The sequence below is a fragment of the Symphodus melops genome (genome assembly GCF_947650265.1).
Source record: "Symphodus melops genome assembly, chromosome: 1".
NCBI classification, from domain to species: domain Eukaryota; kingdom Metazoa; phylum Chordata; class Actinopteri; order Labriformes; family Labridae; genus Symphodus; species Symphodus melops.
The window spans coordinates 39,769,433-39,782,434 of NC_136691.1; the positions used below are offsets into that span (position 1 = coordinate 39,769,433).

At 39.2% G+C, this 13,002-nt stretch overlaps 1 protein-coding gene across 1 annotated transcript; it reads left to right on the plus strand.

Annotated features, from left to right (window-relative positions):
- Positions 1–605: 605 nt before the first annotated feature.
- vcana (versican a) lies at positions 606–9,904 on the plus strand (the record flags this gene model as incomplete). The annotated part of the gene is made up of 8 exons (XM_079347310.1): positions 606–4,509; positions 4,614–4,727; positions 4,875–4,988; positions 6,533–6,691; positions 6,887–6,969; positions 9,226–9,370; positions 9,465–9,647; positions 9,753–9,904. Exons 1-8 carry the CDS (start codon positions 657–659, stop codon positions 9,902–9,904), a joined length of 4,803 nt encoding a protein of 1,600 aa, XP_079203436.1. The 5' UTR covers positions 606–656.
- Between the last annotated feature and the right edge of the window lie 3,098 nt (positions 9,905–13,002).

Sequence of the window (13,002 nt, forward strand, 5' to 3'; positions counted from 1 at the left end):
AGGTGTCACCAACCACAAGTCAGACAGAGGAAATGTCATCCATTTCGATGTTAAGTTCCACAATTTTAACAACAGAGGAAGAGAGCTCTGGAGATCATACATCTGTGTTTTCAGGTGCAGAAACTACAACCTTCATAGCCTCCTCATTGTTCAGCACAGAGAAACCATCAGCATTACCAGTTACTGGACAAGACAGTACTGATACAGATGGTACAGAAAGTCCTGCAGCAACACCTATTTCTGGAAAGATTGAGCAGAGCTCCTTAATGACACCAACAGTGGAAGATATCTCAGTTGACCAAAGCCAAACCATGTTCTCTACCACCTCCCATGCTACAGCTAAATCTTCACTCTATAGCACTGAGGCACCAACAACGTCAACAAAAACAGAGGTGTCACCAACCACAAGTCAGACAGAGGAAATGTCATCCATTTCGATGTTAAGTTCCACAATTTTAACAACAGAGGAAGAGAGCTCTGGAGATCATACATCTGTGTTTTCAGGTGCAGAAACTACAACCTTCATAGCCTCCTCATTGTTCAGCACAGAGAAACCATCAGCATTACCAGTTACTGGACAAGACAGCACTGATACAGATGGTACAGAAAGTCCTGCAGTAACGCCTATTTCTGGAAAGATTGAGCAGAGCTCCCTAATGACACCAACAGTGGAAGATATCTCAGTTGACCAAAGTCAAACCATGTTCTCCACCACCTCCCATGTTACAATGTTGGAATCTGACTCAGAAAGTGGTGATTCCTTTGAAGTTGAGTACTCAGGTGAAGACAATTTCCCGACAACAACACCCCATGTTGGACTCTCTATGGAAACAACAACGTTAATCACCCCTACCTTTAAGCCGTTAATTACATCCACATTTGTCAATGAAGAAAGTTCTGTTACTAAAGAAATTATAAATGTCACAAATTCCAAAACAATCAAAACCTTGCAACCCATCGTAATTCCTAGTGTCACTGTGTATACCTCAAAGGAGAGCACTACCTACATTGACATGGAGACTTCAGGTAACTCACATGAAGGGGATGATTTTGAGTCCAGTACAGATGGATCTGGTGTTGAGGGATCAGTTGAGATTTTCACAGAGTTTCTTGTGAACACAGAAGAGACTGAAATTTATGAGAATGACAGAACATCAGGCGTGTTAAACACTGTATCCTCAACTCTTCCCAGTTCCCTTCCTAACAATGAATTCATGTCAGCAACCCAATCACCGCATATGACAAGCACTGAAAATGCAATCAGTGAACAGGGTCGTGGGGTCTCCAAACATGACACTGTAGACAATGTAGAAAGTACAGATTCTAATTTTTCAAATGGGTCAACTGTATTTGTATCGGTCACAACAACAAGTTCTTCTAGATCATTTAACACACAGAAACTTGTAACAACAGCATCACATGAATATGGAATATATGATATTCAAAACTCTGTTAAAACTGCAGCTTCTTCTGTCTACAACAGTGAGATGCCGAATATGACAGTGCCTTATGCAGTCACACCTTTCGAGTCAGTTAGCGCATCTATATCTGCAATTGAAATATCAACCTCAATTCCAGGCCCTACTTTTACAGCAGGAAAGAGCTTGGGTCACCAAACTACTGAGATTTTCACCTCAAAGCAATCAATGGAACAGAACACGTCATTTGGAGAAGCAACAGGTGAAACAGAAACCTTAGTTTCTATTCCCCCAACTTCTGATGAAAAGATTTCTTTACAGGAGGCAACAAGTACTATGGATACTGAAAGCCCCATTAATAATGAAATGACAGAGGCTACAGTGAAAACAGGTAAAAATGATGTTACTGCAGCTGAGCGTATAATGCAATCTCCCTATACAACTATCTCCCCCCTTAAAACCAGAGCTTCAGTTAGTGAAAACCCGAGTGACTTTATCACCATAAGTTCCGACAGCAGACAAAAGCAAGAGGGATTCACAGGAATCTCCACCCCAATACCCTCAATTGTATATCATAGTGTAACAGACCAACAGGTTGTGATCATTACCCCCAGTGGCAGCCAAGCAAAGACTGACTTAAGTGAACAAACACCTACCATGGTCCTGCATGTGCCTAAACCATCAACCAGCAAAACCATCATATTTACAGAGGAAGCTAAAAATGAAGATGACCTATTCTCCAAAGTTCCTGGCACTATTTCGCAAGGTAGCCCCACTCCAGAGCTTGTTATCAAAGATAATATTATTATTGATGCAGATAATATAGTCATAGTTCCCTCTTCTTCATTTTACCCCACTACCCAGACAGAGGAAGCTGGAGGTGTCACAGCAGTCACAATGACTCAAACGTTTATTGTAACAGAAGAAACAGAGGGTTCAGGGACTGATAAAGCTGCTCTAACACCAGTAACTTTAAATGCAAGTCCAGCAATGGATTTGTCATTGGGATCAACATTAACATCTTCTAAATATGTATTGTTGACCACAAAACCATCCACTGTTTCTAGTAAGGAGACATCCAATGAAAAGACAATCACACTGCAGGTCACTACACCACATGCGATACATGATGTTTCACATGAGGACTCTAATGATGGCACTGAGTCTGTCACTGAGCTCATCACTTCCTCATCCTTCCCTTCTCAAACCTTGATGGAACAATTAGGCACAAGCTCAGTCACTCTGATGTCCAGTGAAGAGTATATGGTCAGCACAGCTAAAAGAGAAAAATCCACAACCTCCCCATCCACAGCCAAATCAGCCACACTGTTCACCACACAAACCCCCCTCACAATGACAAAAATGGAAGAAACTGAGAAGAGTGAGATAACCTCAGATAAAGCATCATCTATAAAAGTTCCATCTCATTTTGTTGACGCAACATCAGCCCCAGCACATGAACTAAACTCAAAGGACCAAAGCACTAAAAAGCCTGATGTCATGGTTCAGTTTGTCACCACCTTTGTTCCAGAAGCAGATACTGCACCGTCTGAGTTGTCCTTCCAACAAGCTAGATCTGAGATCACATTCACTCATCATCCCAACATTAACGTCAATGACAACAATGGCTTGTCAACAACCAGCCCAATGTTACACAGTGAGGAGACAAGGAATCATTTGAACCCGAAGGATTCAGTAGAATTAAAGACAGCGGAGGCACCAAGCCAAGCACCTGAAACTATATTAGATTCGACTCATGCTGAAGATAGCACAAACAATTGCGTTCAGTTCCCTGACACTACTTCATTACCAACAGACGAATCAGAATTACCAACAGATGAATCAGAATATTCCAAAGGGACATTGCTTCCTGGGGTGGAATACACTACTCCAAAACTTGAAAATTACAACTTGACGAAGAACAAAGAAGAAACTGCTGCTGTTGTACCTTCATCTTCCACAGACTTAGGTTCAGCTAAAACCTCTTCAGAAACTTCGGTTAAACCATCTTGGGAGACAACAACAATTCCAGTCTCCATGAAAGCAAAAATCAATCCAACATCAACGGTGTCTTCACTGTTCAGCACTGAAACCCCATTGGTGGTTTCCATTTCCGGTTCTGTCTCTTCTTTGGTATCTGAAACTGTCACTGCCTCTATAGAAGATGGGACAGTGACACCCACTATTGATCAGCTCTCAGGTGGTATAAGACGTGAAGCAACTCCAGATACAGAGCCTTTTCCTGAAGATTATGGTATTGATAATCCTCCAGATTATGGCTCACCAAACCCCAACCAAATACAAGCAATTCCACAGCAGTTCAATCACAAGATAACACCAAGAACAGAAGCAGTTTCCACTGGCATTACACTTGTTGTTTCGCAAACATCTCAGAGTTATCCTGTTGAATCATTGAGTAGCAGTGACAGTAGCTCAGAAGAAAATAAAACACAATCACCTACAGTGGCAGCCGAAGCCATCAATGTATTGCCTTCTGCCTCAACAGGGAGCGCTTCAATAAGCACCAGCAGTGCAGAAGAAAGTATGTCCACAGCAAGTACTGTTAAACTGAATGGCAACGAGATTGAGAACATAACTTCTGCACATGCATCTGTCACAACTAGGTCACCTTCAGATTATTTCAGCACTGAATTCAATTCTGAAAGCACATCCGTCAGCTCTGAGATTTTGTCTGAAGTGATGTCAACACCAAACGGACCAAAGTTCAACAGTATGGAGGAACAAACTCTTTCCCCGAGTGAAATCAAGACTGTATACAAGATAAATGTTACCACAGCTTCAAGGATGGATTCTGTTAATCAGGGAGATGTAACACCTTCCTCTAAATTACCCACAAGGTCTCATACAGAGTTCACAACAACAGTGACTCAAGAACCAAGTCAGACAATGTCGGTTGCAAACAAAGCCACAACTCAATCTGTGTCTGCAAGGAATAATGAACTAAACCATGACATACCTGCACATCCATCCCTCACTGGAGAAGAAACACACCTAAGAACAGAGGAAACAACTGCACAGCCAAACATTGGATTGGGGCACACCGTTTTTGGCGAAACTGTTGAAATTCCAGGTACTATTCTTTCAATTTTTAATTTCTATGGAACCGAACAAAATGTATTAGTAGTAAATAATGTTGATAATAACTTCTCTTGCGTGTTTTTTCAATCTACACAGAAGGTAACACATGTTTTGAAAACATTTGTCTCAATGGAGGATCTTGCTACCAGAGTGGAAGCATCTATACATGTAGCTGTGCTCCTGGGTACAGTGGTGATCGCTGTGAAACAGGTAGGATACTGTGAAATAGGAATTTCTCACAATACCTCATTGCTTTAATTGCCAGCTCAGAGGCATTAAATGAAATGTCTTTATATAGACATGGATTTGTTTTTTATTTTTTGCTTTCCTCATATAGTGTGTGTGTTTCTCATGCAGATATTGATGAGTGCCACTCAAACCCTTGCCTCAACGGAGGCACATGTGTTGATGGGCTGGCTTCCTTCACATGTGTGTGTCTCCCGAGCTACTCTGGGCTGTTTTGTGAGGAGGGTAGGTTTGTGGTTTATGTGTCAGAGTCTCGATCTCGATCATTTACTAATGATCACATTTACTTTACTTACTAGTTCAGATTGATGAAAGCTAGATTAAACTGCTGGTCTTGCACACATTGAAAGAGATCTATTATACTCACTTTCACCATTAATTATGTCAGTGTGGTACACCCTTTGAGTAGCGTTGAGAGATGTGTTGCACTAAAACATGCTTATTTATCTAATATTGGCGTCAGTAAAACCCCTAATTTCAGTCTCTGCCTGAAATGGTTTATTTCAGCAGCTGTCTCTTTACGGCCTCCTTCCCATTGTACCCACTTTCCTCTGATTTAATTTGGTTTTACACTTAAAACAATCCTTCAACTAAGGCTGACCATAATACAATGGTCCCTTCAAACAGCCTTAATTTTCATGTTCTTTAAGTTTGAGACACACAGACAATAGGCAAATTTTTGGGATACTTAGTACTTAATTCTGCATCAGATGTGATGTATCCTTTCTTGTAAGGATGGTGGACTTTAGGTCACATCTTTTAATATTCATCTAGGACCCTCAGTTAAATAGTTAAATTACCCTTAGGTTCCAACAAAGGCTTTTACCACATAAAAAATGTGATGACAAAAAGCATCCCAGAATTTAGTTCCCATACAACAGTGCTTTTTTTTGATTGTGAACACAGCCTCAACCACTATACTAAAACATTTGCCAGGACCCAGTAAGAACAACTTTAAGAGGAATAGCATTGGAAAAAGTACCGTAGTTTTTTCTGCTATTGTTTGAATACTAAATAGAGAAGGGAAATAAACAGTTAACTGAGTTGCAGTAATTACAAGACATTTGTATTATTAGATGAGGCTTGTATCATTATCTGACAAGGATACCTTGACTTTGTTCAGATCCATCCTTGGGATCAATAAAGCTTCTATCTATCTCTATCTAACTAATATAAATACACAAAGTATGATCATTTGACACAAGTTGACCCATTCCAACAGCTCATATTCAAGTGATGACGAGAATTGGGAATCTTAATGAACTGTTTTGCATAATGAATAAATGGACAGCAAAACCAAATGATGCATAAAACAGCTTGTAGTTGTAACTGGTGCTTGATTTGATTCATCACTGTTTGCCTCCAACATTTATAGTGCTGATGTTAGCGCCTTGAAGATATATACCAAGATGTATTTTTCATACTGAGTAGAGTCATTATTCTGAGATAACAGGAGTCTGTTTGGTCATTCTACGTGTTAATACGAATATTGCACTGAATATCTTGCAGTTAAACAATATACAATGATTTGAGGGGGGGTATGCAGAGGGTCAATGGGGGGCGGGGAGAGGGTCAGTGGGGAGTGGGAAGTTGTTTTTGTGTTTTCAAGAGTGAGATAGCTCTGTGGAAGAAGCTGTTCCGGAGTCTGGTTGTGTGTGCAGTTAAAGTTTTACAGTTAAAAGTTATTGCTTCTGTCAACATTATATTTCATGTATGTTAAACAGTTTCTGATCAGGTTGTCCCTTAATCATATTTGTCTGATCCATCAGATACGGAGACATGTGACTATGGCTGGCACAAGTTTCAGGGCCACTGCTACAAGTACTTCCCCCAAAGAAGAAACTGGGATACAGCAGAGAGAGAGTGTCGCATGCACGGGGCTCATCTCACCAGCATTCTCTCCCATGAGGAGCAACACTTTGTTAACCGTATGTTTAATTTCACTATCTAATCGATCCTAAGAACAGAGGTTCTTGTAGCGTTGATGCAGGGTAATGATTCGGGCATTTGAAATGTCATTGCTCTCTTTATCTTCCCCTTGCACTTACTGTGGCCAGTCCTTAAAATGGCATATGGTACAAATAAATATGTTCTGTTGTGTTTAACTCTACCCTGTATGACAGGTCTTGGACAGGACTATCAATGGCTCGGCCTGAATGACAAGATGTATGACAGTGACTTCCGCTGGACTGATGGCAGGCCCATGGTAAGATAGGCTGCTTTCTCACATTTTGATGTCTTAACAAACATGACACAGAAATAGTGTATATATTTGGAAAAGATGCTGATGACAAAGGCTGTCATCTAAGCGAAGAAATTATTTTCAGAGGCTAGAGGGGCTTTCTCATGACTTACCTGTGCCTCATCACTACTGCCTGGTGGGTGACGGCTCAATTCATAGTGTATTTGTATACATAGTATACTTGCTGTTTAATCAGTATGAGCCCAGCAGTAGAAATCCATGCACAGTAACAATGCACAAAGATCAACATTCTGTGAAAAGGACTGGGCAAGGGAGGTGAATATATGCTGTTAATTATATATTTAAAACACTGAGAAATAGAAGTGTGTTTGCTTTAATGTAGCTGCTTAAGAGCTTCCTCAAAAGACGAGAAAGTGGCAAACTACTATGTGCTTCCATGTTTGTATCTCTTCAAAGATAATTGTCCCGGACCAGAGATAGGGGAGATATAGAAACAGCCCTGGGGTTAGAGACAAGCACAGGCAGCCTATGGAGTTCCTTGTTTAGCTGAGAGATTGAGGGGTGATGAGGGTGTGAGTGATTCTGTAAAGGGAATTTTGCAGGCGTAGACAGGTATGATCCCCCTACTACCCTAACATGCAGCAGAAGGTCCAGCCAGCAGGGCCACCCGGGGGTGATGGCCACCAAGCAGGCAGACAAACAGATGGACAGCACCTGTGCATGGAGAAAAAGTTGATAGAAGCCGCCCTGGGAGTCTGGGTGGGTGGTCACCTCCAGTGGATTCAAATATAATCATAAATGAGGCTACATTTGAAAAAACCCTCAATGTATTTACCTTTGGAAATTTTGAAAGAAACATTATTAGTTTGAATCACATCAGGACTGAAACACCCAGGTTTTTTTGTGTTTTTGATTATGTGTGGGGGATCAAAGTTTGTTTGATTATTTTAGGAGGATGCAGGCCTGCTTTGTTGTTGTTGAGGTCACTCATTTGTTAAGTTAGAGTAAGCTGAACAGGAAGTGGCTGTGTGTTTGTTACCTATAATGACAGACTAGCAAAGCCTTGGGGCATGAGTTTGGGGAAGGGAGTGAGGGATCACAGTGTTGAAGGGCCTGTTTGAACCTAGAATATGCTGAAAGACTTTTGGTAGCATCATATCCTGGCTAAATGCTCTACAATACTACAGCTGTGTGTATACTGTATTGATGTTTTAATCTGTATCTGTGTGTACACGTTGTATTTTTCTGCTTGGAGACTTCAGTGTGTAATGCTGAATGTGGGAGGTTATAACATAAACTATAGTTTTAAATTCACTTTTAAAATTGACCTCCAGTCCAGTACTGTCAGAATTTCCAACATTGTAAGATTGTTTTATTTTTATAGTGGTGTTAAGCAACTATTGTTGCTTATTAATACACTTTAAAAACATGCAGTGGGTAGCAGTGTGATCTCAAAACTTGATTAAAAACGCGAGAGAGCACAGTAAGCTGTCTCTTATCTGAGCAAAGTTTATTGGACCATGTCAGACAAGTTCTTTCTGCTTTTTGTTAGCCATTTTGAGCATGGGTCGCTCTTGAAATAGTTGAGATGAGTTCATTTGGTGAATTTAAATTGGCAATATAGAGCATACTGTTGTTCCCTCTTGAGTGAATCCTATGAATAAGGCTGCATTTACACTGCACGCAAAAGTGACCTGAATCAGTCTTGCTCACTCCTATGTGACTCCGATCTGATGACAGTGTGATCAGCACATGGTCACATGGAATCTGATCTTTTCAAATCACATTTTGGCTACTTTCATATGTGGATTCCCCAGGCCATATTTAAAAAGCAATGTGAATACCCAAACAAAACAATTCAATCTGGGTTTAAAAAAAAAAATCAGAATTGAGCATTAAAGCTTGCAGTGTGGACACTGAAAACTCAGATTCAGGTCACTTTGGGTTGTAGTGTGAATACAACATAACAGGGTTTTATGCATAGGATTTATAGGATCAGTTGTAATAACAATATAATGACTTTGTAAACCCAACACCCTTCTTAGCATCATGAGCGTGGGTTTCTCCAACAAGCAAGATACCTATAATATATGACAATTGGTTAACAGCCCTAAGAGAGATTATAAAAAAACAAACATTGATCATGATGTTTAGGGTTTGAATGTGTGTTTTATGCTATGATACATTTAGATTCAAAGAAATGTCCTCTTGAGGACACACAACTTAGTAGGATGTCTTACTCTATGTCTCTTATTTTAGCAATATGAAAACTGGAGGCCCAACCAGCCTGACAGCTTCTTCTCTTCTGGTGAGGACTGTGTCGTAATGATATGGCATGAAGATGGCCAATGGAATGATGTTCCTTGCAACTACCATCTCACCTACACCTGCAAGAAGGGCACAGGTAAAATAGCAAATTGATAGAAAAAGTATGCTTATGACAGATAATTTGAAGTTACTCTAGAAAATACTCTAATATTCACACTTCTGTTTTTCAGTGGCCTGTAGCCAGCCTCCTCTGGTGGAGAATGCGCGCACCTTTGGAAAGAAGCGTGAGAGATATGAGATCAACTCACTGGTGAGGTACCAGTGCCGGACAGGCTTTATTCAGAGACACGTCCCAACTATTCGTTGTCGAGGAAATGGTCAGTGGGATGACCCTAAAATCAGCTGTATGAACCGTAAGTATACTTTTTTTTTGTTTTATTAGATACACTTTTCTCTATCACTATATAGACATTACAAAGTGCCATCACTGTGATAAATGTTTTGTTGTTCATTGACAGCATCGAGCTATCAGAGGACCTTTATCAGAAGACATCAACATAATAGTCTCTACAGCATCAACAACTTCAAGAGATGGCCAGATGAGGCCTTCCGCTTACAGCTTTACAGAGGAAGGAGAGATAGAACTCAACATAGGAGGAAGAGACACTGAGTGCTAATAAACATGGCGCAGTTTCATTGAAACGAGGACACAATGTTGATGCTTGTGTGAAAAAAGAAAAATAATTTCAAAAGAAAAGCACAAGAGAAAACTCACAAAAGAAACCAAATGGATAATCTGCAGTTTTCTTGCATCTTGGACGACGATGGAACTTTATGAAGTGCCTTTTAGTAAAAAAAAAAAAAAAAATTAAAAAAATGACACATTACTTTCTTCCTTCTAACGGGAGGTGCATTGCCAAGGAGGATCAAACACTTTCAGCTGGCTACTGGAAAAATAAAATTCGACATTCATTCTTTTTTTCTAACTGCAGTGTTCCTTTTCTGTCCTTTGCTCATCAAAACTACAACCATGACTGTTGTCTAATATCTTTGTACTTTGAATGTGCTATTTAAAGTCATCAATAACTGTTCATAGTCCAAGAGAAAAAGGTTGTGAAATTATAGCGCTTATTTTATGTAAAGAAATCCATTGTGTTGTTTGCTGTTTTAAATTGAACTTTCTTTAACTATCACGGTCATGCATTCAAATGCATATTTATTGAAGTCCTCTTTTTTTATATCTGTTTATTTTATGTCAAAAGATTCAATTATGGCATCTGAAAACACAAAGAGGCATCAAATGGATTATGCAAAGACTCACCATTTGCATTTGCCTTTTTTTTAAATTTTCTACAGCCTATCAGACTTTCAACCTTAATTCCTGCGTCGTTGTTCTGTAGCTTTTATGGTGAAAGTTATTCACATTCCAGATGCAAACACGTTGATGCCTTGGGAAGTCTCACCAAATCACTCTTACTCTTTACTATTGTAGATTGTTCAAGTGGTGGCAGCTCTCAAAGTCCAAATAACATCTCATATAAGCTCATGTCATCAAAGTATTGCCAAAGGATGAATGTTCATTGATAGATTCCTATTAAGACAATCTAAAGGTTCTGTTTTAACGAAAGAAGGGATGTGTGGCTCAAGTAGCCTGTGTCTTGTGCTTCTGTATGTTCAGTGCAAAACATAAAAGTAGTTCCTACAGCATGTTTACAACACATCACATATAATGGTGTTTCTATTAACAATTCAAAGTGTCTTACTCTTGTCTGCTCCTTGGCTGCAGCTGATGATTGTTGTCTAGGTATTTCTTCTTCTGCAAACTTTATGTATCTGTTATTGTGGTTAATTGGAATCAAGCAGTGAGAGAATGTATTTTGTGAAACAAAACCAAAAGACTTGAACTTGAGGGCGGTTTTGGCAAGGACGCATATAATTTATTTTCAAGCTGCTCTTCATCTCCTCAGTTGGATAATACTCACATTTAAAACATGATGCTGTCAACTGGCCCAACAGTGTTCTTCATATATTTTTATTGTATGCACAACAGGAGACCAGCCACGCTCACAGACTGGTTGAAAGGGAAGATGATATGATGGATTGATGTCTTTTTACAACTTTAATGCCAACAGTGGACCAAAGAATATAAAGGGCCCAATTGGCAGCAATAATGATCTGCTACTTTGACTTTTTTTGTGAATGGTTATGTATGTCTCCTTTTTGTTTGTGTTTTTTAGGTCGGAAAAAAAAAATCATTTTGGTCTGCCTGTGAATGTCTGTGTGTGGGTTTAAGCCTCAATGTGCATATAATATCATCTAATATTTATAACAGTTTTTATTTTACAATGTGAATGTTTGGGATTTTTTGATGACATAAACTTTTGATGAAAATGTATTTTCCTGCTTAAAATCACCAAAGAGATAAAATAAATATATTGATATGATATACAAATTATATTTAATCTGATCTTTACAAAAATGTTTAGAACACTATACAGTTGTGTTGTTCATGTAATCCTTGACCTATATGACCTAACCATATGTTGGGTTCCATTTTATTTTTCAAAGACATGCATGTTTGGCTGGCTGAATCTAGATTGTCCATCTTTGACTTTCTTTTTTTTGCAGCACTGTGATTGAGTAACACACTTTCAATTTTTTTATTGCAAGTTAGGAGTCCCCTTACACTAAGGAGTAGGTAGTGCTGTAGTTTTACCAGCAGGTTGTGCTATCAGACTAAGTTATGGCTTGAGTTAGTTGCAGGATAAATTTGTTCTTCTCTTTTGCAAAGCACCCACATACGTAAAAACTTTGCATTCAGTGAAAAACATCAACATAATTCTGTGTATTACAATTATACATCATAGCAGAGCATCATTATCAAGTATAGCAGTGTTTTTCATGTTTACCAGACTTCAGAAAACCTTACCAGACATGTTGTACAATCCACTCCAATAGTTCTTTCAGGAGAAGCAAATCTGACTGAATGTGAATCACAATGGGATAAAGGATTAGAGGAAAGTTAGGATGTATTATGCAGAAATGTGGACCTGCATTACTGCATTATCACACTATGTTTTTCTTATCAGCATGGCTTCAGGTGGTTTCTCTTGAATCTCTAACATTTGTTATGCCTATATGGCTGTGCTTAAAGAAGCAGATAAAATATGTTGGTGTAAAAACAGAGACTTTGAAAGTGCATAGAATTTCACCAAATTCCAAGTAGGCCTCCGTATCTGGCAGTAAAAAGACCCTAACTAATAGTATAAAGCACCATTACCAGGGTAATTACATAAAGTGGGTAGATGCAATCTTTATGTAGGTTACGTTGCTGTGGTTTTCACAGTGACTGCCCATTCTGTCAATAGAGAAGACTTGGCTTGTGATTAAAGGAAGCTCCTGGATAAGCCAGCTAGAGTCTAGCCACATTCTTGACTCATGAAATGCAGATGTCATCATGGTGATTTGCGGGAAAAAACCCCGAAAACCCCCCCCAGGGATTTAACAAGCTTGTTTTAGAAAAGAAAGCTAACCTGGCTCTTCCTGATTGCTGTTTTAGCTTGACAGGCCCCACAGATTATGTTGTTGTCTGATGCAGTGTGTACCATTCAATTATTGTTAAGTTACCCACTCTGGATACTACTGACTGACAAGTTTGTGTGATGTAGCAACATTACATTTACTAAAATTCAGAACAGCATTTGATTGGTTCAAAACATACAAGTCAACCATAGTAAATGTTCAGCATTATTCCTGCAAAATAAACAA